The sequence below is a fragment of the Condylura cristata genome, unplaced genomic scaffold (genome assembly GCF_000260355.1).
Source record: "Condylura cristata isolate star-nosed mole 26May11 unplaced genomic scaffold, ConCri1.0 scaffold00001, whole genome shotgun sequence".
Taxonomy (NCBI): domain Eukaryota; kingdom Metazoa; phylum Chordata; class Mammalia; order Eulipotyphla; family Talpidae; genus Condylura; species Condylura cristata.
The window spans coordinates 35321753-35347949 of NW_004567102.1; the positions used below are offsets into that span (position 1 = coordinate 35321753).

Here is a 26197-nt window from a genome sequence, read left to right on the forward strand (position 1 = left end):
TAGTTTAACTTAAAGGCTTCATCAGACCATATGTGCAGACACTTGAGATGATGACAGAGTTAAGCTTCCTAGGGTCCTAGAGTCAAAGAAACTCTGCTGCCCCCCACTGCTAAGCAGGTGCACTCCTTCCACAGGGGGCAACATCTGCCGATCGGTCATAGTCCCACTCGGTGAGGACCCCAAGAAACTTCCTTGGGAAGAAACAATTTTCTCAGGACTGGCAGCCAGTTTGGGGGATGTGGAGAAGTTATATCCATACAGAGCACAGGGGCTGTGTAACCTGAAAGTGTTATAGGAGCCCTGATGGGTCTGATTAGTGGCAAAGGCATTGCTGGAGGGTGAAGGCATGATGTACTGGAGCTGGGGGGACATTCCCGAAATTTGCATGGACAAGCTGGTCTGTGGGCAGCTGAAGGTGTCCCCGTCAGTAGCGCCCATGGACATGTTCACAGAGGCACTGCTGCTCACGCCCACATAGGAGGGAGTCCTGGGTGGGGCGAAGGTCTCACTGGTCTGGCTGGTGAGCCTGTTGTAGGTCTCCGCCAAGGATGTGCTGTAGCGGTTGAGGGTGAGACCGGAGCGTGCACAGGCGGAGTAGTCAGCTGGAGCCAGACTACACAGCTGGCTGGTGTTGGGACCCAGATGGAAGGCAGGAGAGGAGCAAGGTGAGCCAGACAACAGATGAGGGTGGGTGGCAGGCACGCCATTCCCGGAACCTTGGAGTAACGTGGAAGAACTTGTATTTCCTACAAAAGAAGTTGAAATGTAAAAGCAATGACTCAAAGGCCACCTTTTCCTTTCAGTTTCATAAACGTGAGCTAGATATGGGCTGTTGCAATGGGAGCTACAAAGATGAACAGGAGATAGTCTTGATGCTCAAAGAACTGTAGCTTAATTGAAGTCAGACTGAAATATTTTCAACAAACCTCATTTCAATATTCTCAACATAAATGATCTCCCCAGAGGGTGATTTTTTTTTCTTTTGACATAATTACTAGAAAACTACCAGATAGAAACTTCACATTTTTTCCCCTCAATTAGCTTTTTCCAAGTTTTCCCACTTGACTATAATAAACATTACAAATATGACTCTACTGGCAACTTTATAAAATAAAAATTCCATTTTACTCTGTATCTTATTCCAATGTTTAACCATCACCTCTCTCATCCACCTTTCAGCAGAGCTTGCACTGAATCAATACATTTTCTTATAAGAAAAAAAGAATGAGGGCCCTTCTTGGTGGCACAATGGGTTAAAGTGTAGCACTGCAAGCTAGTTGCAGCTGCTTCAGTGTGGGTTCGACCCCCCAGCCCTGGAGGTGACCACATGGCACGGCAGACCTCTCCTATTTCACTAGCCTGTTGCTCCCCTCAGCAGTGCGCTTCATCGATCTGCCTGTTCTGTTCCCCACTCTGTTTCTGGTGAATCCTCTCATTGCCCCTGCACCTCTGGTCTGTACCCCAGTTTTGTATGCATAAATAAATAAATCTTTGGGAAAAAAAAAGAAAAAAAATCATAACAAAGAGCTGAATTGTTTGAAGCTCTTCAAACCTCTGTAGTTTCCCACTGAAACTGTGTGTGTCAATGATTTTGCCACACAGGGCTTGACTGTTGCAAGAAAGCTATAGTATAGAAATTTAAAAATCTTATTTCCAACCAGAAAGTAGGTTGGTGATTCACGTGCTAATACAAAAATAGACATCCAGCAAGTAAACAGTCCCATGAAACAGAAAGTGGTTAACCTGTGCCCAATCAGTAACGGAGGTGGTGACTTCCCCTCTCTGGCTTTGCTGGCAGATTGATGTTTGCTAACCTGACAGAACTGAGGGGGAGAGGTGAATTCCAAGGGACTGGACAGGTTGTAAAACCTTCATGACTGTAATGACATGTGTTTTATATAGCTCAAAATAGTCTAAAAACCCAATCTAACTAATGATGGTAATCTAAACCCCTAAATGCTAACTTCTCCTGGGGAGCTGGGCAGGATCAGGCATCAAAGTCTGCAGGGGGAAGTGGGCAGAGGGTCCCATTCACAGAGCAAGGAGGAAACATCACCCCTTTCCGTGAGCTTCCTCTCAGGAAACATCAGCCCTGGGCTATAGAAACAGCCAGAGGTGAGCCCAGGGAAGACCCCTGAGTGTGCTGACCTTTTCATCATAAGCTCAGCAGGAGACACTACCTAGAGGCAATTCTGCTGAAGAAGAGAAGAAAGATGCTGACAAGAAAAAGAAGCACAGACAAGTCCTTGAGAGGTGCATTTGGCACCAGCACTCACTAGTCAACCTCTTATTTCTTAAGAAATTTAGGAGTGAAGAAAGCTCTTGATATATTCAAAGAGTATAAAGCATCCAAGACTTGATGTTTGACCACCACAGTCATTTTTCCTGGTCCACCTTCATACCTACAGAAAACTGACTCTACCTTAGGAGGATGTTGGTGATGAGGGTGCCACTGCGAATGTAAAAAGTGACTTGTGCATTTTTCAGTGCCTAAGTTTCTAAGCAAGAGATGGCTGCATATATGACCCAGGAGACTGTGACTTACCTTGCTTGGGAATTCCAGGAATATCCTCAAAGGTAAGAGTCCGCAGAGAAGGCCTCCAGAATGCGTATGACTCCACCAGAGCTTCCAAACCCATCCTAAATTGAAGGATTGGAATGGGGATGAACAAGAAGCCTAGTTAGGAGCAGTTGGAGCTTTCAGAAGTAATAAGCACCTCAGAAGACAGCACTGGCATTGAGAGCACCCCCCACACTGGCAGGTTAAGAGCTTGGCACAGGCAGACAGCAGTGCTTCAGATATGGGTTTCCATTCTGCCATCAGAAACATGAAAGAATGGGAACCGGCCAAGATGTCCTGGCACATTCTCAGAGAACTAAGCCAACCTCAGAGCATGAAAGGCTGCTTCCATGGACTAAGGAACTAAGGTAAAGAGAATCCAAGGCTGAAGTGAATCTAAGGCCCTGCTACCATCTGGAACCTTCCCTCTCTCCTGGCCAATGAGGAAGCCCTGCTGCAAAAGCATGCATCTATAAAGCCACCTCTTTTTTAGGAGGCATTTTTATCCATCATCTGATGGCTCAGCAGCTAACTTAGAAGACCCCCCATCCAAGAAAACTGATATCTCTCTCTGTGGAGCACAATCTCCATCAAACCCAGCGCAGCCAGGTTGGCTCTCCCTCGAGCAATGAAGCCTGAAGGGTTGGGAGTGGGGCAACTGACCTCTCAGCCAAATGTGTCAAGATTCACAGAAGGTGATCTCACAGGGCAGAGTGGTATACGGAGCTAGTATTTCAATGCCCCTACACACACTTGCAGAATGCATACTTAAAAAGACAACCTAAGTCGGTTGTAGATTATTAACATATGTATATGTTACAACCAGAGCAACTACTCTAAATACATATATAAATACATGCATAAATAAATGCATGTCTCTCCTATCATAAAGTGACTCAGGCTTGAGCTCCTTTGATTTGGTAACCAAGTCTTCTAATATCTGGAAAAGAGGCCTTTTATTCAAGTAGTCATTCTCAAGGCCTAACCAGCAACCACCACAGCCCTGAACAGTTTGTTCTTTTAGATGAATTGTGCTTTTCATAAAAACTACCATCCTACTGTATGAAATGCCTACTTTCTCAGGAGCAAACAAAACTTGGGCATTTCTTGTGATTATTAGATACAGTTTTATTTAATATAAACAACTAGTGTTTAACACAGAAAAACATAGGATCAGTCTTTAATGATGTAGACTTAACATGCCACCAATCTGCATTCCCTGCACCTCCAAGGATCTAAGACGACAGGAAACCATCTCAGAGAGTCCACACCTACCACATGGTGAGAGTTCACTACCCTCCAGAGTAATGTGATCTCTGCAGGTAAAAGCATCTCACTTGCCCTCTTGGTCCAGAGAATTTGCTTCTTAGAGTGTTCAGAGTGGGAACACTTCAAAGTCAGTCACCAGCTCCCCCAGGAACAGTACTTAGCTGCCAAAGGGAAAGCTTACTGGGCTACACAACAGAGCAGAGTCTGTTTCTGTTGTACATAGAGACAGGACTATTTGTAGTCACCTCTTGGAGAGGACAATGGGTTAGAAAAGTGGGTAGTGACAACTCATTAAAATTCACAGTGTGGACTTAAGTAAATTATTTTAACCTTCCTGCACTTCAGTTCTCTACAAAGTAAGAATGAGATTATAAAAGCTCTGAATTCCCTTCTAGCTTGAAAGCTGTTTGAGACTAAATGATTTCTCCCAAACCAGACATCTTGATGTGGCTGACTATAGATCAAATGAAGATCACTGCACATAGTAATATTTTATGTACACTCAATAATTGATTTCTGGACACCGGGGCCATTTGATCAGCCCTGAAAGCCCACTTGTCCAACAGGTTGCATTAATTCTCAACTAATGAATACTGGGTGCTTAATGCTTAAATGTTTATTCACATTTGGCTTGCACTAATGCCAATGTTTTATGTCTTTCTAGAAACAAACTTTTTTAAATACTAAAGAAGATAGACTTTCATATAAACCTGCTTTTGGTATTACCACATAGGTGTACGTGAGTAATTAACTGTAGTTTTAAGTATTAAGGTTACCAAAGACGTCATGGCTTGATTGTCTCAAGGGGAAGTTTTCTAAGAAATGATCATCTACTGAAATTAGAAATGTACTAACTATGGAGAGAAGAGATGAGCATGGCTGTGGGCTTTACTTTAGCAGTGTAAATTTTATTATGCTGCAAATATAAATCCATAGAATAAAATTGAGAAGAGAAGCTAATGATCATCAGAACCATTCATCCCTAACATGTGAAGGTGGCATAGCTACAAGTGATCTGATTTTGAGCTCTTGACATTTTTCTTAAGGCTGCTGTTTCACACGGCAAGTTCCAGAAAGGATTTCAGATATTTTGCAGGAAACAGTTATAAAATATTTATTAGCTGAATCTGGACTTTTTTTAAAAAGCCTTCATTTTCTCTAGTAATGGAGACTTTCCCGTCTAGTTAAAGAAAAGATAAAAGGTACCTCCTGCAGGAGTGTAGTCAAGGCGATAATTTATACAAGATGCCTTTGAACAGTTTCCACATTTTATCACCACCCTAATTTATGCTATCAAATAGCCAAGTTTATTTAGTAAAATGGTTATGTTTTTCCTGAAGTATTTAAAGAGAAGAAATTTTTGTACCTTCCTGAGTAAAAAATTTTATAGGGTCAAACCTAAGGCCTAACTGAAGAATGAAACTATTCTCAGCACATAAATTCTCTTTCACATAGCAAATTTCTTGCAGGAGAGCTTTTAAGGGCTGAAGCTACTGATTCCCATAAAATAGGCTTAGAACCATAAATAGCCAGGAAGGAATAATTTTTAATTAAAGCAAACTATTTTATAAAGTTTTTAAAAAATCACAATTTCATGTGAATTTGTTGTCCTGCTCAATTTGTTTATTTCATGTTTGTGGGGAAAATAAAATAGAATTTGTTTTTAAAGCAATAACGACAGCACAACACGACCAGGGGTAATAAAGAAATACACTGAACTTTTTTTTCATGGGCTTCTTTCTCCGTTAACATTTGAAAAAATATCATCTCTTTAGAACCAAGTTTAATATATAATTTGGGCTTTTGCTTAATAATATGAAAATCTTTAAAGCTGACCAAATTCATTCTTCTCCATATAAGAATGTCTTTTGCATTTATCAATGGAAAATGCTAAAAGATGGTATTTTATTACAATAGGGAGCTACTGATCTATGCATATTGAACATTGTACATAAAATACTAATGAAAATATCAATGACGAGTGGAAATAATTTTAATGAGGAAGAAAAGATGAAAATATTCATTTCACTAACTAGTTTTGGATAGGCTCACCATGTTTCCATTTCCTAAAATATTGCACAAGTGTGTGAAGTGCAACAAAAATTTTTCATTTTAGTAAAATTTTAAAAGAACTGAAGCATAATTCATTATTTTCAATACACTCATGGAAAAGTCTGAAAGTGTTAGAGTTGGAAAAGAAACAGTAGCAAGCCGTTAGATTCCATGTCTATAAACTCCAAAAACATCCAAAGGCAAAGAAAAATCTGTTATCAAACATTGCATCTTGACCTGATCATACCAAACAAGAGACTAAGTCATTTTTCACTGTTGCCACTGAGTTTTTTATACTGACCAAATTTAAAACCTCTTCATTATGCTTACGTATCTAACATTCTTCCCTAGAACTTGTCGTAGTCACCTTATCATATTGCGAGTACGAGTTTTATTCAGTATTACTATCTATTTAATATACTTTAAAATATTTTTATATTTATTGCTTCAAAAATGAACCAACAGACTATAGCAGTGCAGCCCTCCAGTGTCAACAGCAGTGGGGTCAGTCTTTGCTAGAACAACCCTATAGTGTAGCCTGACCACAGTTCCTGACTGTACCTCTCCTAGCATTCCAGTGAGGTTCAATAATTCCCTCTCTGCTTAAGAAAAGAATTGAAAGTAGTTCAACAATTTTAAATGGATAACTGCTATCCCAGTCCAACTAAAACCATAAAAATATTCCACCAAAGTATCAGTGAACGTTGAAAAGGAGTTATCCCACAGGAAGGCGCCCTTCAGCCACCCCAGCAGGGACCATCTCAGTTATAAAATTATTCAATTTTCAGGGACTCCACTGAAAATGTTAACCAGGAGCTAATGTAACATAAGAAATTTTTTTTTCTTGCACATGGAAACAGACATCTAAAATACAGCATACAACATATGTTGGGAATATCTGCAAACTTCCTACAGGGTGAAGCCCTGTCATACACTTCAGTTTCACTTTAGTCCCCACATTGCATGCTTTTGAAACAATACATTTAGCATGAAATAAAGTCTACAGACACTTGAGTATATTCTGAGAGAAGGTCTCTGCCTACACTTACCCTGACCAATTAATCAACTAAAAAGAACTAAAAATTTGGATTATTGCCTATTTGCTCCAAATGCTAAATAAAATAGTTCCTAAAATAATATGCCTTAGAATTCTGACTTCATGTAGACACAAACTATATCTAGTTTTTAAAACGTATTAGAAAAAGTTCTAGAGCAAAGTAATAAAAATTGCTCTAATGCTTCTTTTAAAAAAACAAGACACTTTTGAAACATTTAAAGTCTTACCCTAAAAAGGCATTTGGTGAACATTAATCTAGTATTACTCTGTGTTACTATCAACAGTTACTTTAGAAAATGTTGCACTGTACTATATTGGAATAAAAACATATCAATAAATTTAAAAACTCTTGGCACACAGACTAGGGTGATCTGCTTTCTGATAAAAATAATAGGGTAGATTTTATGATTGTAGGTCTCCCACTTAGTACAAACACCATAAAACACAACACAGAAAAAATAAACAAGTGTGTGGCTGTTTGCTGAGCCAAGACAGATTTGGAAAGTAAAGAACATCTTGGCAATGGAGAGTACTTTCACATTCGAACTGGAAATCTGAGGGAACAAGAGATTCTGACATATTCCAAAGGCAGAATCAATGGATAGGTATGACATCATAAGTAGATTCCAAACCAAGAGCAGAGATAGAGAGAGGATCCTGGTGGGAGCCTGGGGGCCCAAAGGGGTCCTTTCAGAGACAGCACCACCACCCAAGCTAAAATTTCCACTTCTACTCTAGAATCACACATGAATGTTCACCTTAGAAGTAAGCAGGCCAAGCACAGCATAGCCCCCAAGATAAATTCCCTCCAAGGCCCAATAATATTACCAAACTTAAATCTTCATGAGAAATTATTTCAGCACCATATCAGTAAACTTAACTCATAAGGGAAAACTCATAATAAAAAAATCAAATATATCTGACCCAGTTTATGGCAACATGCCCAAATTCACCAAGAAGATGGAATCGTCAGTAAATACAGACCCTTTATGTTATCTCCATCAGGAAAATGATGAAGAAAATTGAAATCAGCCAACATATAAGTACACTTGCTCCTTCTGTGGCAAAACCAAGATGATGAGGTGAGCTGTGGAGATCTGTCACTGATTCCTACATGAAAATAGTAGCTGGTGGTGTCTGGACACACAAGTGAGTCTGTTTCTTGGTGGTATTTGGAAAAGGGTAGATTGTGTCAAAATCTAGTTTTGATACTGGATAGACCAGTTTTAACTCTCCATGACAGAAACATCACTTCTGCCATCACAGTCAAACCTGTCATCAGATGACTTCTGAAGGAATTGAAACACTAGTAGAAGTTCCACAATTTGAAACATTGCCGCCTATAATAGATGGTTTAATTTGTGTAACAACAACTATATATATATATGTGTGTGTTATATGTGTTATATATATTTATCACAGAGCAACTTCACACACACTAACTTACCGATTACGTCCAGAGTCTCGGAAGCCTTTGGCAAATGGATTCCTATCTATCTTCAGGCGAGTAATCTGCAGAGGAGAGGGAAAAAAATCATATCATATCTTATAATAATGGCAAGTAAGGTTATTACAGTGGAAAGGGCAGGAGAACTACAAGTAATTCCAAAATTAACTACTAAAGGATTCTATTGTATCCCTCTGCCCTATTTCCTAGATATATATTTTGTTATCTTAGCAGTAAAGCTAGAAGAAAATTTCAGAAATCATCTAGAAGGCTCATCTGCTATAAAAAGTCACTTTCAAGCTCTAGATAAGTTTGCTTTATTTTTAATACCCTTGAAGAAGGATATTTGGAGTCATTTATCAAGAATTGGCCCTGTACTCAACAATTTCTCTAAAGTTCTTCCCTTTAACCCTGGGACATGGTTTAATCTTATTTCTCTTGTAGTGATGATAGGTAACTATCAATTCTATTTAATAACCATTTACAGTTGAATGTTGTTAAGCTCCTATAAAATCTCCTCTTCTTCAGAAATAAGTAATACATATTCCTTTAACTTTATTTGTCTCTGTATTTTTGTCTCTTTCTGAATCTTGTGGTGCTCATCTGAAAGTTTATTTTTCTCATCTGTGGTGTCCTGACCTTTTCAAAGCAGTATAACAAATGTCTAGCCAGGGTCACCAATACTTGAAGCTCCTAATAGGATTAAGTCTTATAGTAGAAATGTATGATGTTTTAATCTGAACTACAACTTACTTTTTATTTATAATCAGCTTTTTGTCCAATAAGATCTGAAGGTTTGGGGGGGGGAATGTTATGATTTAATTGTTTTCATTAAGAACATTTTTTCTTAGTTATGCCAAATTGAAATCGACACTAATGATACCCCATCTATTGCCTACCAGACCTCCATTTGGTCCAAAGGAATGTAGTCTTTTTTCTAAAGGGCACATGTTTCATTGTCTGTGTTCTTTGACTTAGTACAATCTGTAGCTAATACAAACACTTCTGATCTTACTCATTTTCGTTAATACAAAAGCATTACTCATTTTGGATAATACAAAAGCAAAGTAAGGCATCTTTGGAACATCATCAGCAGTCTGCCCATACTGTCCTATATATGCTCTGAGCATGCTCCAAACAGCCATGCAACATTAGAGATACATCATCACCAAATATTATCTGCATAAGACTACATTATAAAGGTAAAGTTAATAAAAGGCTTTAGTACTTCCCCATATTTGCCATTCTGTTGTCAAAGGAAATCTAAACAAATCATTATAGCATAGTTTTCTAGTCATTTAAATAATATTTCAGCAACATTAAGTAATTTAAATGTTCATTGAAAATAGTATTTTTGAAAGTATAGTATTAGCTAAAGGTGCCTTGTCAAAAAGGAAAGGTATATGACAATTACTATTATCGTTATCTTTATTACTAACAATGTATCTATTGAGTGCATGGTGTATATGCTGTGCTAATTTTCATCACAATTTATACATAATAATTTACATCATAATTTCATCATAATTTATATATAGTTATTGTCCCAATTTTGTTTTCTGTTAAACTGAGGCTTTGGTTTCTACAATTTCAAGGTTAATAGGTGGTAGAACCCCAGCTTCCACATCCCATTGCTATTAACCAAAGGTAGGTGGCATAGTGATAGGTAGGTTAAAAAATAATATGATTGTATTTTATAGTTAGCAAACTTCCTTCTATTTTTAATCAATTTCTTAACATTTTCTAATTGTTGTTAATCAACAGCATGTACCAAAACTCTACTGTATCTCATTTTGTCACAGAGATTGAGAAAAAAAATACATATATACGTAAATTTGTGTGAGAGAGAGAGAAAGTGAGAAGGGAGGGGGGAAAAGGAAGAGAAAAAAGGCTTGGATCATTAAAAAATATATATATTAAATGTCTCTTCTTTTTTCCTCATGCATCATTTTTTTCTTAAAATGTAATTTTGTGCACATATTTTAAAAACATTTTCCTAGTTATCTTAGCCCCTCTAACGTTTAATTCATATTTCTTCCTAAAAGAGAGTGTTGAACCTCTCAACCTAAAAGAGAATGCATGGGAGGGGATTCAGAGCTCCTGAAATGTTTCTAAACCAAAGCAACTACAACAGAGAGTTTATTAAGCCTTAACATTTTAAATTGATTTACATAGAAAATGTATAGAAAGTGGAGATTTAAATAATTCTGCTGACCACTGAAATTTAAAAAAAAAAAAATCCTAGCACAAACTCCATCAGCCTCAGTTACCTTGCTCTTTTTTAGGAAAACTAGCTGGAGTTGCCTCTTGTTCAATTCTCCACCTACTTGATACAGGCTTAATGAAATGTTTACTGAGGATTTTACATTTATGGTCAGCAGGGATATTGGTTAGTTCACAGTTTGTTTGTTTGTTTGTTTGTTTGTTTGTTTGTTTGTTTGTTTGTTTGTTTGTTTCAATGGAATACTATCCTCATCTGCTTTAGGTAACAGGGTGACTTCAGCCTCATAAGCTATGTTTGAAAACCTTTCCTCTCCCTCCATTTTTTGGAAAGTTTAAGAAGGACAGGTATTAGTTCATCTTTGAAAGTTTATTAGAACTTACTGCTGAAACCATCTGATCCTGGCTTTTGTTTTTTGGGGGACTTTTGATTACTCTTTCAATTCCTTTGTTTATACTAATGGTCTGTTCAGGCTTTCTATTTCTTCCTGACTCAGCCTTGAAATATTATATGCTTCTAAGAATTTGACCATTTCTTCCAGATTATTTGATTTCTTGGCAAAATGATATTCATAGTAGTTTTTTCTACGATCCTCTGTATTTCTGAGGTGTCATAACTCTCATTTGTTTCTATTTATTATTTTCTGCTTTTCTGTTCTACTTAGTGAGCTTAGCTAGAGGTTTGCCTATTTTATCTTTTATACATGCACACGCATGCACACACACACACAATGGAATACTATTCAAATATTTAAAAGATGAAATCCTGCCATTTGTGACAATATGGATGGAACTGGTAGAGATTATGTTAAGTGAAATAAGTCAGAAGAGAAAGCCTAATACCATATGATTCACTGATGTGGAATATAAATGAACAAAGCAATGGGAATGAGCCAGACAAACCAAAGTCCAAAAATCTGACTGCAGAACTGAGGCCCACCAGAAGGGGAAGGTGGAAAATAGGGGGCAAGTTGGGGAGTGGGCCCAACAGGCTATTGTAGAGGTTTGTTGGTACTTTGGCAAGGTGCTAACGAATATTTGAAGAGGTGTGAACCCCCACTAAATCATACAATGTTGAAAACTACCTCAATAAAAAATAATGCATTTTCTTTAAAAGAAAAAAAGAAATATTTGTTTATCTACACAGAAGAAAGAAAACATATTTTGCTTCTCAAACTATTTTTAAATTTATCAAAGGATTATTCCATAATTATCAGTTTTGCAGATTATAAACCTGTATATCACCTTCTATCACAATTAAAGGATATCTTGGAAAAAAATCCCTTTTTCATATATACCAAAATCATCAGATAGGATAAATTCTTCTGAAATGTCTCTCATGATAGACTGCAGTTTTAAAATAAAAGTGAGCTACCAAATCCCATGTCCAGTTTATTTTTCAACTTTACATGTCTAATCCTAGGTGATACACATGTTTTCTTACTTTAATTGTGGGATCATGATTCAATTATCTCCAAATAGAAAGTAAACCTGTACTGTCAGTAGAGAGACACATTTTGGTCTGAGACACCCTTACTAGAATAGTCTTACTTGGAGAAATGTGTATGTGTTTATGTTTGTGTGTGTGTATAGAGATTTAAATAACATATATACATATTTAAATAACAGTATATACACACACATCTAAATAACAATTCACTATGCACACAGACACCCTGACATCACATACGGAAAATGCTTTATATAATTCATAATGTTTAGACACAGTGAAAAGACAGCTGTTTTTTAGTTATGCCTGTAAAGAAGAGACTAGAAAAATATTAATTCTAAGTACAATACCTGTTGATTCTGATAGGCAGTGACAGTTGTGAACACAGTTTCTGGAAAGGAGAATGCCTTCACTCCCTCCCCAGATGGAACTGGCTTGATGGGGGAAAGATCATCTCCACAATCTTTACGGATAACATGGACACGTGGTTGATATTTGTGCATGGAATGAAGAATAATCTGTCAAGGAAATAAGCCAAATTTATCAGGAAACTGATCTCAATCTCAACACCATGACTAAACATGTAAAGGGTGAAATACATTCCTGTTGGAAATAAAAAAAAATTCTAAGGATGGAGATGTGTCAGTTTAGCATAACATATCAATATTGGAGAGAAGTCTAGAAAGTTATTTGTAAACTTTGTCATCAAATACAAAAGAAAAAATAATCACTATTTTAGTGGAATAATACATAAAGCCATTAAACCTAATAGTAAATTTCTATTGCTTGAATGCAAGATATAATCATAAGAATTTTATTTATAGTGAGCCAAATGAAGTCGTCCAAATTAAAAAATGGAATTAAGGATCTCCCTGGTGGTGCAGGGTTAACGTCAGTGCTATCAAGCTATCACTGCTCCCCTCAGCAATGTATTTCAGTCTGCCTGTTTTGCTCCCCACTCTGTCTCTGGTGAATTCTCTCACCCCCTATACCTCTGGCCTACACTCCAGTTTTTGTATGCATAAATAAATAAAAATCAATCTTTAAAAAAACACAAGAACTTAGGTGATACACAAATCAGATAGCATTATTTTAAAAATATGGGATTGAAATGATGATTTAAATTCCACCACAACTCATCCCCCCCAAAAATAAGTATTTATTTTGCACATGAGGTTTTCTTTAGAAATAATTTTTCTTTTATTGGTGACTATCATACGTATTTGAGAAGGAATTTTTCTTTTATTGATGACTCTCATGTGCATTTGAGAGCAAAGAAAACTGTAAGGATACTCCAGAGTCTGCCTTATGTGTAAAAGCCTTTCCCTTGTCCAAAGAACCCCATGTCCATGTCTCCATCACAAAGCTTGCAAAACCCTGATGCCAGGGCATAGAAAAGTTGGCATGCTCAGACTCTGCTAGGAGAACATGATAATATGGTTCAATTATTTTCTAATTCCATTTCTGAGAATTTCTCCTAAGTAATTATTGCAATACCAGAAAAGCATTTTATGTACAAAGATGAGCATCGCAACATTTGTAGCAGTAGAAAAACTATAAACCGTGTACGGGAGTAAACTGGGTCAGTAAATGAAAGTTCACACAATGGACACAGTATTATTCCACTGTTACTAATGTTGTTTAGATGATTTTTAACCACATAATAAAATGTTTCTTAAGTTTTAAATGATAACAGAGGATCCAGGTTGCATATAAACTTCTTCCATCAACTTCAAAATGGACAGCAAAAAGAACCCACACGAAGATATGAAAGTGATCTCTGGATGAGGAGAACTATAGGAAAGCATATACTCTGTACTTTCAAGGCTGGAGGTGGGATAGGGTAAGGAAATACTCATTCATGGGATTTTCTATTTGCTACTGGGAGTCCATATTCAAGTATTAATTCATGAATTTAGTTAACAAATTTGTATTTTCCTGAGCTATATATAGGATTTGAATTCGGGTTTGGGTGTTAGATGGAGGGAAGATGTTTACATAAAAGTTACAGAAAACAGTGATTGACTAGCCTCAGGTTAATCAGGATGCGGACAGTTTAACAGAAAGAACTCAGCATCTTTGATCATCCCAAACACAAATCACCTGTACCTGGAGAGAAAGTTCACTGCCAGAGAGGATGCTACTGACAGGGAATAACCAACACTGTAGTCAGTTTTGGTGGCTTTTCCCGTATTTTGTTGTTGTTGTTGTTCTTTCTCTTTTTATTAAAGATTTATTTATGCATATAAAACTGGGGTACAGGCCAGAGATGCAGGGACAGTGAGAGGATTCAACCGGGGACAGAGAGGGGAGCAGAACAGGAAGATTGAAACACTGTTGAGAGGAGCAGCAGGTTGGACAGGAGAGGTCTGCGGCACTGTGTGGGTCACCCCCCTGGCTGGGGATCAAACTTGCTGCAGTGACTACCAATAGCTGAACAGTGCTGCATTTTAACCTGTTACGCCACCAGTGAGGGGTGCCCCTATTTTTTTCTTTTGATCAATGGAGGAAATGCCTGGTAGCAGAGCTAATGTTTATGCCCATGGTCATGCCTGACCTGAGAGGAAGGATAAGGGAGGAGGATAGCGGGGGGAACACACACATTTGCAGCCTCTGGAAAGTTCTCTTTCTTGGTCTGACAACTGTGAAAACTGACAGAATTTCAGTAACCATTTAATGTTTCATTAAATCAATGTATGGTTATAACCAGAAATAATTTTAAGTCAATAAAATTATACAATAAAGTATAAGAAAAGCTGCTTGTAGTAAAGATAAGGACTGCTTTACAGTTCTTGTGGGGAGTGTGTGTGTTGATAACCTAACACATGTATCTCGATGTGCATCAGGTAAAGAGTTTGAAAAACACAGAAGCAAGATTTAATTCTAACAATTCTAAAGATCAACAAGTTCCAGAGTGGAAGATTATTTGGATAAAATGACATTAAACAAATTAAGCGCAACCCCAATTTCAGGATAATGGAAGGACCTGACCTGGAATGATAAAAACAGAAATTGATTTGGTTTCTGTTCACTCACCAATGAAAAGAAGGTTCTCATTTTATGAAGTTCTCTCAAACATATTTCTTCATGTAGCTCCATAGACAATATTTAATTGTACTTACTTGTTTATATGCAAACCAAATTTCCGAAATGACTTAAGGTAAGTTATGTTTGGGTAGAGTAGAGAGATAGTTGACATGTCCTTCCTCGCCCATTAGTAACTTGAAGATTATTCAAATGAAATGATGTATTTTTATATGATTTATAGGAATTTAGCAAATCCCTGGAAATTTGTAGGAAATGCTAAACAAGCCTCAGTTCTTCTTAATAAAAGAGCATTACTTGCTTTTTTAATGAGCTATCAAAATTATAATGCTGACTAGTCAATAATAATTGGCTTATTGAGTAACACAATTAGAGGCAGCACAACCACTGGCTTTATAAATAAGGAGACCACAAAGATAATGCATATTAGAGAAATTAAAATAAATTCAATTGATCTGCATGTTCTGTGCTCTCTATCCTACTGAGATGGAAGGTTTTTCTTTTTGGTATTACTTACTGGCACAGATACCTCATGGACCTATGTTCACAAACACAGGGTGTTTTCTCATATTCATATTAACAGTTATTTTCCATTTTAAAGGTATTAGGTTTGCATCGAAATAAGCATTATGATACTTACTTCTGATCTGTGGTTTGACATAATGTAGCAGCCGTGTTCTGTCTTACAATACAGTTTAATGGGGAAACATTGCCTACTAACTTTGGAATTTTCTAGATGACCTAAATGGCAGCGCTAGAACAAATCAAGCAGAAGTCTAAGTAGAAACTAAGAACAAAGTCTGGCTCTCCCTGCATTTGGGTGATTGACTTGGCATAGTGGAATTGAGGCAGTAACTTGGTCACATGCTCCACAGCAATGTGACCTTGTTTTGTTTCAGGTGTGACACTGTATATGAAGCACATAGTTGACAGACTCAAAAGACTGAGGCCTCCCAAGGAAGAGGAAATTCTGCCTCCATACCTCCTTCAGTTATTTTCTTGTTTCCAAACTGTACAATTTCTCTCCATATTCCCCACATATATTCAAATTCAACAGCTCATTTGACTCACCCCAAATCCTGATTCCAATAGAACCTGTAAGAAAACCAATGCTCAGGAGTGGAAGACACTTGCCCAGGCATGTGAATATGCTAGACCTCTAAGCCCATGTAAGTTCTAAGCCCATAATGGAGATGCTGGCAATCTCCCACGTACTATCCTGCCTGCCATCTAGTCTCAAGAAAAAATGGGATGAGGGGGAGGACAAACTTGAAGCTAGAGTGACTCTATGGATGACTCCTAGGCAGCTGGGAAAGCAGGTCATCCCATGGACCCCTGGCTGTGGCTATCCTCATGGTGCTTTCTTCCAAGGCACTTTCTCTCTAGCACTGTGGGTACAAATCTTGACAAGGTACATGATGCACTGTGTTAATGACCTCTAATTCTGCATGGGAATGCACACCCAATCGGTCCCTCCTGAGAATGTGCACGTTGAAGGAGAGGCCCTGCCTAAGCATATGTTGATTTATCCAAGGGCTTGCCCAACATAAACCTGGCTACGGATTCCCCAATGAGCAATTAGGGATTATAGAGTCTTCACAACATTCAGAGACTAAAAGTCCATTCAGAGACTAGCAGTAGAATGTTTCCACTCTAGGGTCTCACCAACATATCTCTTCCTAAACAATCCCTGGCATTTGGAAAGCTGGCAAGTGACTGTGGAAAACCACATGGCACATACTCTCATGTCTCATTCAATCCTAGTACCAGTCACCACCCTGTGAGGAGTTGACTCCTGTGATCACTCACTACATTAATCCCAGTCCCAGTTCTCTTTGGGATTTACAAATCTATGTAAATTATGTAAACACTTGTTCATCTGTAGCAGAATAAAACTGGAAACTGATGGCCCTCCCTGGTGGCACAGCGGGTGAAAGAACAGCACTAAGAAGCTAAAGCCACTTCAGCACTAGTTTGATCCCTGCCCCGGAGGTGACCCACATGGCTCGGCAGACCTCTCCTGACCTGCCCACTGCTCCCCTCAGCAGTGTACTTCGTCAGTTGGCCTATTCTGATCCCTACTATGTCTCTGGTGAATCCTCTCACCACCCCTCCACCTCTGGCCTGTATCCCAGTTCCGTATGCAAAAATAAATAAATCTTAAAAAAAAAAAATTGGAGACTGAGAGGTTTCAGACCTGCCAGTCCCTACATTTTGTGATCTGATTCCTTAAAAAGAATCTCTCTCTATATTAGTATTTATACAAAGTCTATTGATTTTGTTTCTCTAGAGAACATTATTTTAAATGTTATATTGTGAAGTTACAAAGTTTAAATCATATAGTGGCTGTTAGGACAATATCTAAAATGAGATATTACTTATTAGATAGAAAGGCAGTAATCTTATGTGAAATACTAGGACTATAAAATGACTATATTGATTTAAATAATTAAAGAAAAATTTAACTTATTTATGGCAGTGCCTAGTTTTAGACCCAGCTATCTAAAAGACATGTCTTCAAATTACAGGATTCATAAAAGTGGAACATATTTAAAGTATTGAAAGCAAATAACATTAAGTGTTAATTAAGCTAAAATTTTCTTTTTCAAAAAAAGTAAACACCTCAATGGACATGCTGACATTCCCAATCAGCTTCTTTCAATATGACAGAAATCAATTATTTTTCTTTCACCTCAGTCAGGTGAAAAGTAACAGTTACAACTTTACTATAAATAGATGATAATAGGTAAGGAAACAAGTTAATCTACTAAAATACAGGGAATGATGTTAGATTCGAAATAAAATATACTGTTACTTTTCAGATTTTATTTTAAATCACAAAGGCATTAGCAAAAACACTAGCAATGTGAGATTTTTCTAGATGTGTCTTCATAATCTAGATATTGTATTTGTACCACAATAAAATTTGTACTTGAAGTGTTTTTCATTAAGGTCAATTGCTTAATTGAGATAACATCTTACAATTTGCAAATTATATCCTGTCCTCATTGTATTAGGATTTTATGCTATCTTGCATTTTTTTTAAAGATTTATTTATTTGTGCATACAGAACTGGGGTACAGGCCAGAGGCTCAGGGGCGGGGAGAGGCTTCACCAGAGACAGAGCTGGGAGCAGAACAGGCAGATCGACGAAGTACACCACTGAGGGGAGCAGCGGGCGGGTCAGGAGAGGTCTGCCACGCCATGTGGTCACCTCCTGGGCAGGCGGGTATTGAACTCATGCGGAGGCGGCTTAGATTCTCAGAGCTGTGCTTTAACCCGCTGCGCCACCAGGGAGGGCCCACTATCTTGCATTTTTTAAAGAGATTTACAAATAAATAAACTATCTTTAAATCACCCCTTTGAAAAATGAACTAGTTGGTATTCCTTCTGTGTACGATATACTCTTCTGTGTATGATGCATTCCAATCCTGTGTCCATCAAAAACTTCTAAAATAGCAGAAACCTAGCTGAAATGCTAACTGAATGGAAATGAGAAAAATTCAAAGTTACTTATTTGTTAAATAATGTGTAGAAATCTTGCTGAAGAACAGTATTACATTAACACATAAAAATTAATAAGGTGTTAAAAATAACAATATTATTGGAATGACATTTTAAATTATGTATGATGTTTCAGTGGTTTTAAGACTAAAAGGAAGTATTATTATATTTGACACATTAGATAACATTACTAAATAATAGGGCGCTAGCAAAAGGAACACACAAATACCATAAGCCTGGGCTATTACTGAGAAGCAATAAGCCTCAGCTGGGAAAAGGGCTGGATGCAGGTGGAACACAATAAACCATTATCCCCATTACCCCAACCCCAAATATTGATATTCCGAGTAGAATACTTAGCACCTCCTGGGATTCTGAACAAATGTTTCAGCTAAAAAAAAATGTCTGTGTGTGGCTCCTGTACCCCAGTATCTAGTTTTAACTTATTAAATGCTCCAGGTACAATGCAAATGTAACTTTGATTTTGCAATCTATACACATTCAGATCAATCAGATAAGTATGATGGCCACAAAAAAAGTAATTTCCTTAGTCAGGCCCAATTGTACACATGCTACCCAACATAGTTACCCTGGGGTGGACATCCACTTACATGTCCTTGGTCATCCAGTTCATTATTGGTGAGCTTGAGCTTGTCGAAGCTGATCACTTGTCTCATCCAAGTCTCCCCTGAGGCTGGTGAGTCTGGGTGAATGTACACCCGAGGGGGCACAGGGGAGTCAGCGTTACCCGCCACCATCCACTTAGAGCTGTGGTAAACATACCTAGATGACAGTGACAAGGATATTGGACTATTGTTTCAGATTAAAATTTCCAGCCCAGTACAGTCAGCTGAAATATGTACTCTTGAATAGAAAAAAACAGAAATGAAGAGCTACTTACCTGTTAAAATAATGTGTAGAAATCTCACTGAACAATACTACCTAAAAAATTGGTAAGGTGTTAAAATGACCACATTATTGAAATAACTTATTCGGACTTATGGATGATATTTCAGCAGTTTTAAGATTGAAGGTTTTGCTCTTTATGTTCAATGCAGATAACAAAAGTTTTTAAACTCTTCAAAAATTCTCTAAGGCAGCAGACGTGTGTTGACTATACAAAGTGGTGTGTCAATGGTTTAATGTGACTATTTTAATACACACACTATCACCACCAAAAATGCAACAATTTTAATTCTTATGAATCACACTTATTCATGTCAGTTTGTCTGCCTTTTTCCATTTTTTAATCTGAATGTTTAATTGACATGAATCATAAAGATTAAACGGTCAAGCTCATCTTTAAGTAAATCTCAAAAGCACTTAAAAGTTATCTTTAAAAGTCCTTCCTTTAAGATTACTTCCTATTTTAGGCTTATATATATGATGGGGTCAAACAGTAAAAAGGTAAGGGGAGTATCAGTGGTTCTTATTTTCAAAGGAAAAAGAACGATTTATCTCTAATCATTTAGAATTACTATTTCTAATTTTATTACACTCTCAGTTGATGATAAAGTGTCCAGTTTAACTTTAAAATTTCATATAGCCATAAAACTTAGGCCTTTATCTCCTATATTTCTTGATAATTGTAAAAAAAATTTCAAATTACTTTTAAGCACCACTAGTTAAAATGGTATTCTTTCAAATGGGATTCTATAAATTAATTTTACACTTTCCTAGTACTTTTTCTAAGACATCCTATTTTGCCTATTTATAAGTATCAAGTATTTTGACTCCATAAGAATAAAACTCTTAAATAACATTTGAAATAATAAAGATGTTTATGATTTTAATGCTATATTCATATTATCATTTATTATTATAATTTATAATACACAAACTCAAGAACTAGAAACTACTAGATTTACAAAACACTTTGAAAAGAGAAATTATAATCCTAGGCATTTTTCTTCCATTTCTTCAGTGTGTTCCAAGGAAATGTCCAATTAAAGCAACAATGTGAAGTGATCTCAGCAAATTCTACTCATATAGCATACAAATTTCTTTTTAAAATGGCATGAAACAGTTTCATAGCATATCTAAGAAAATCCTGTATTTTAACTATGGTCACATATTTTATTCTCTTTTTCGGTCAATCTGCCTTAGGTTCTTTAGTTCCTATTTTAGGGGAAAAAATTCACCAACTAAGAAGAGTAAAATTTTTAACTTCACTTAATTGCTATAGTATAATTTCAATAAATAAGTTCCTAATTTTATGGGCCTCTGTGAATATTAATTTCACACTCTAATAAGTCATAATCATTTTTAACTTAACCAAGTATTACTCTTTGTTAACAGAGAATAAAGCAATGTTTTTTTCCTACTATTTCTTGAAAAGTAAAAAATTAAAATCATCTCTTAGAAATGTGCACTGTAAGTACAAATTGAGGTATTACCAAAATAGACAAAGTAATATGCTTCATCAAAATTTTGAAACGTCTGCATACTAAATAGTCAAAAGTCCATACTCATTGAGTTAAAGCTTCATGTTACATATTCTTTGTGAAATAAAGAATCTAAATACAAATGCTAAGACAAATTTCTTCTTGGGAATTAATTTATTTTCTAATTTGATGTTTTTATAATCTGGTATCTTAATGCTAATAATTAAAATTGATCTTTTTTTAGATGAGAATAATAAGAAGCAGCTAAATAAAATAAACTATGCAAAATATATGTAAGAGATATGGAGAAAGAGACATATTTAGAAAGGAATAATTTTTATGTTCTTCAAGAATCATGCTATCTTCCACAACATAAAACCCAAATAAGAATATGAAATTTAGTCAAATATATTTAAAGAATAAATTTCCATGCCTCACTGGCTACTTTCATGCAGGAGATAATTTTAGCAAGACTCCATATGAGTTAATTTAAATAAACACAATAATAAATAAAATACAACAACACAAATAACAAAACTGTCCTTTTATTACCCATTTTTAGTATTCCATATGTGCCTTTACTAATTAAATCTGTGTGCTTTTGACACCATAAGCCTGTTTCAAAAAAAACAATTCCCTCAATTCTAAAAAGTGATAAAATCAAACCTGATTTTACTTAAAACCTGACTAAATGTTTTAGCTGTTTATGAAAAAAGAACAGAAACAGATCAAATTTTAAAATAGCTAAAATAGCATTTCAATCTTCTACTAAAATTTTCCTTTTTAAAATGTCAGCATTTTTTAGGGGGGAGCGGGGGCGGGGAAATAAAAAACAGCCATTGAAAATTGCTGATTTTCTTGGTTGCAAAAGGAAAAGAACAAAGGTTGATTTGAAACTGAAGAAAGTTTATCTTCTCCAACTTTACTTGTTGTCTACACAAGTATATCCTCTTTCAAAATCCAAATATTACAAAGTTTTTTAATTACTTTGTTAACTACCAACAAAACACAGAAACAAGGTAACAAATTCAATGCCAATATAAAGATATCTTAATATCGCAATTAATGATATGATTTTATTTTTCTTAGTCATAAAAAAATCTTAATAATTATCCCAAGTGAAAGGAATGAAGTCTACAGTTACAATTTTGACTCTGAACAAAACAGATAAAGGGACCTTAAAAAGATGACCAAAAAACACAAAACATATACATCATATTTTGTTAAATATGATGTATATCTATAGACTCTGCTTAACATTTCCTCTCCAAATCCTGACCAAAATGTGAATTAAGATGAAAGGCACAGTTAGTTTAGCAGCACTAAACTGGTCCCTATTAAAAGTCTTCAATACTTAAAGACATTTCTGTATTTTTTAAAAACAAAACAAAAATCAAGTTTCTCCTTTTACTGCAAGAGAAGACACTGCCAGGGCTGCTACATCGACAAGGGTTGGATTACAGACCTAGGAATTTCTACAGACTTCTGAAACAAACATCACAGTCGCCACAGATCAAATACGCTTTGCTTGCAAAATCCTACTTCTTCTTATCCTTTGGTACCCATTCGATTATCCCCATACCTGTATCTTTTGTTGTCAACTGGTACAATATCCATAGCAATGTAATATTGCTGGTGAGGATCTAATCCTGAGATCTTGACTCTCATTGCTGGAAACATGCGTCTGATAAAGGAGAGGAGGAAAGAACATTGGGTTTTGTTTGTGTTTGTGATTACAATTGGAGGATGAATAAGTGAAGAACCCTCTTGAATTTCGTTTTTTTTTCCGTATAGACAAATTTATCGCTTTCACTCTGGTAATGAAACTCAAAGAATCAGAACTCAGCACATATCCAAATTTAAATGTAATTTTGTTGTGCCCTCCACTTGGGTGCTGTGTTTACTGAAATGCCAATAAAGGAAAAAGCAAAATAACTGTACACTGAAGGAGTAATGGCACCAAAGAAAGTATTTTAGTTTTTAAGCAAAAATCAATAAGTTTATTTATTGTAATACAAATAATAAAATGCTCCAAATGGTGGCAATAGAAATTTTGAATTTCTAGAAGTGATAAAATATATTATAATGTGAAATTTTAAAAGGGTTATAAAAAACCACAAAGAGTCAATGTGCCATGCTATAACCAAACAATATGTTCTTTATTGAGACAGGACTTCCTGTCTGCAGCATGGTAAAGGTGAAGTGCAAAAGTTGCTCTAAATTTGAAAGGTATAGTAAAACTTCTTTATTGAAAGCAGAAACTAAACACAATGTATATTTACCAAATCAGTCCTTTCCCCATCACACCCTGGAAATACTTTCTTATTCACACACACTTTCCCCAAACTTTGTTAATTAAAACAAATGAAAATTTGTGTTTCTCTTGGCTTCCCAGCAATTTATGTCAAAGAGAAACTAAATATTCCTATCTTTTAAAAAGCACATAGTAGCAATACAAGAGCAAATCATTGTATATAAAGCACAAGTAGAGCTGTTCTTTTTTCTTAACTTTCATCTCATGATTTATTTCTAAGATCCTTTCAGTTAATCTAATTTCTGCTAATTTAACCTCATAACACAAATTTTAGTAGCTATGTACAATTTTTTTCCATAACAACAATGCCACTAAAGACCACTCCAGAGAAAAGAAAGTCCATTATTTCTAACTAGACACAAAAACAATTTAATACAAGGCTGTTTTAGTGTTATTTCAGTGCACCTGTAAGATAAAGAGTAAAGGTCTTTAACTACATCCTTTATAAGACAACTGTTGCTTTGTGTTGTTGAAGAATGAATTTGGATCATTAATAAAAGCTCTGTGAAAATGTAGAAGGTAAGCATATGGATTCAATAAAATATGTTTTTGTAATTTCTAATAAGTTTGGATACGTTTATGCTGTCCAGGTTTGCAATGTGGACTCCCTGAAAGAGTTGTGTGTGCTTTTTAGAGTTTCTTTTAAGGAAGATACTATTCATAGATTTCACTGAAATACGTTAATTAAAAACTCTAAAAAGCAAATAATTTTGCGGCTATCTCAAATTAAAATGATCTAACAAATCCACTTGTTTTACTGACACACTTTCAAAAAACGACTTCTTACAAAAACTTTTTAGTATTCTTCAGCAAATACAGGAGAATGTGTGCAATCTCACATAAGAAAAAAATTCACTTATCTGTGAATTTACAAAATGTTTTTTTAATTATGATATTTTTTGCAGGATTAAGCATGCTTTACTGGTGATTCCGTAACTTTTCGCCCTAGTCTAATACGAAATAGCACAAGATGTCATGTTCTCACCCTGTTATGAAATTGTTTTATCAAGAACCAGCCTGGATGTTCAGTACACTAAGAGTGTACTCCGGCTTTTTTTAAAATAGGGTAGAGAATTTGGGGGAGAAGAAGCTGCTCCGTATTTCCAGAAATGGCAACTAGAACCTAAATAAATGTCTTAAATGCCCACATAGTTGCAAATAAGATCACGAATCTATAGCTACTCTGCACACAGAATAACAGCAAAGGGCTACCGGCTTCAGCGGCTTCAGTGGGTTTCTCCCCAGTATCCATAAAGAAGGCGGCTAGGCAATGGCCCTCACCAACTGTACGGTAAGTAGGCAAAGCTAGTTTCAAATACTAACCACTGTCAGGGACCTAGTCCTGAGTCCTTACGAAAATGCTAGCCAGAGGCCAGGCGCGCTGCAGGCCTATCTCCTTCCCGAAACTACCTAGGGGTAAGGTGAGACCTGGGTCATCTCGGGGGACTTTCGCTCCAGTTAGCCCTTTACCTGCCCGCCTTGGTGATGATCATCTCCGTGCCGATCTCATGAAAGCGTTTCCAAAGCTCTGCTCCCTGAAGATCCACCCGCGGGGCCTGTGGTGAGGGCAGCGGGGTCCCAGTTCGGGCGAGGGCCGGGGCCGGAGAGCCCTTTGGTGAGCCTCCAGGGGACTCCAGCGGGGAAGAACCCTGCAGGAAGCCGTCCTCACAGCCGCCTAAGCAGCAGAGGGCAAAGAGGGGTAACTGGTGAGGGTTCCAAAGGGAAGCCAGTCAGAGATGAACCCCTAGACAGGCTGCGGGAAAGAGGAAAAGGGCCAGGAGGAAAGGGGTGCCCTTGGTCCCTCTAATACCCAAGCTCAAGGAGTAAACACTCGCTATGCTCGCCAAAGAGACACTTGGCATTCAAGTGGTACCTTCTTGGCATTCAAGTATCAAAATCAGGAAAGATGCGCAGGGGGCAGCGTTCATCCCATTCTCCTCTGGCCTCGCCCGGCAAAGGCCCCAAATAAATTTCGCAGCGCCGTTGGCAAGCTCTGGGACCCATGCCCAACCGAGCCGGGTTCTGAGTCCAGATCTCCAGTGGAGAGTCTCGGAAAACCCCCTACCCAAGAGCGATAGCACCCAGCAAAATCTCCAGCTGCCCCTGCGCACCAGGCGTCCGAGGCGCGTGGCTTTTGGCAGAGCCAAAGGCATCTTTAGAAAACCTTTCAGATTCCACTCGCGCCCAATTCCCAGGCCGCGCAGAGCTTCGAGCCAAGCAGCGAAAGAAGGAGAAGTGCACAAAAAGTCAGCCCTACAGTAGTAGCCGTCGGCCTTGGCAGCGGCCGAGAAGATGAGAAAGGGAGGGAGAGGCTCAGCTGCCCCTCGGGGAACCACGTTTGCACTTACGCCGCCCTCTTCCCGGTTCAGCCGAGGCGGCTTAGGGCATTCGTTCCGGTTTTGTGAGGGTTCTGCCGTCGCAGAATGCCCCCTCCCCACACGCACACCACCGCCAGGCTTTTCAAAGTTCCGAAAGGGAAAAGAGCACCCATTGGCTGGAGCCCCGAGGGAGGCCGCTACCGAGCGCAAGGGCTGCAGCGCGGAGCACCGCGAGCAGCAGTAACGGGGCGCGCGGGGTGCAGAATGCGCTGCAAGGCGCTGCTGGAAGCGGCACGTTAGCCGTCAGGCGGGCGACCGGAGTTGCTCGGCGACTGCAGCCAGGGCCGCGGTGAACTTTGCGCCTTTGCACCCAAGGCGGAGGCGCCCGCGGCTGAGTTGCCTCGGGCACCCAGGAGCAGCGCGCGCCCGTAGCTCCCCGAAGTTCAGGTTCTCGACGGCCGGCGGGCCAGTGGGAGTTGGGAGGGGACGTGCAAGCAAGAAGTCGGGCGAGAGGGGCGACTCACCCGCGGCTTCGCGGGAGCCGCAGCTCCGCTCCAGGCTTGCGCAGCTCGGGGCC

The 26197-nt window shown here is 37.7% G+C and overlaps 1 protein-coding gene across 1 annotated transcript in view; it reads right to left on the minus strand.

Annotated features, from left to right (window-relative positions):
* The window catches only part of TBX18 (T-box 18), a 26786-nt gene continuing 589 nt past the window's right edge, over window positions 1-26197 (minus strand). The window contains 7 exon segments of the mRNA XM_004673660.2: window positions 1-746; window positions 2546-2640; window positions 8386-8450; window positions 12406-12573; window positions 19216-19387; window positions 22571-22672; window positions 24773-24977. Coding sequence (XP_004673717.1) covers window positions 22-746; window positions 2546-2640; window positions 8386-8450; window positions 12406-12573; window positions 19216-19387; window positions 22571-22672; window positions 24773-24977 — 1532 coding nt within the window. The 3' untranslated portion in view covers window positions 1-21.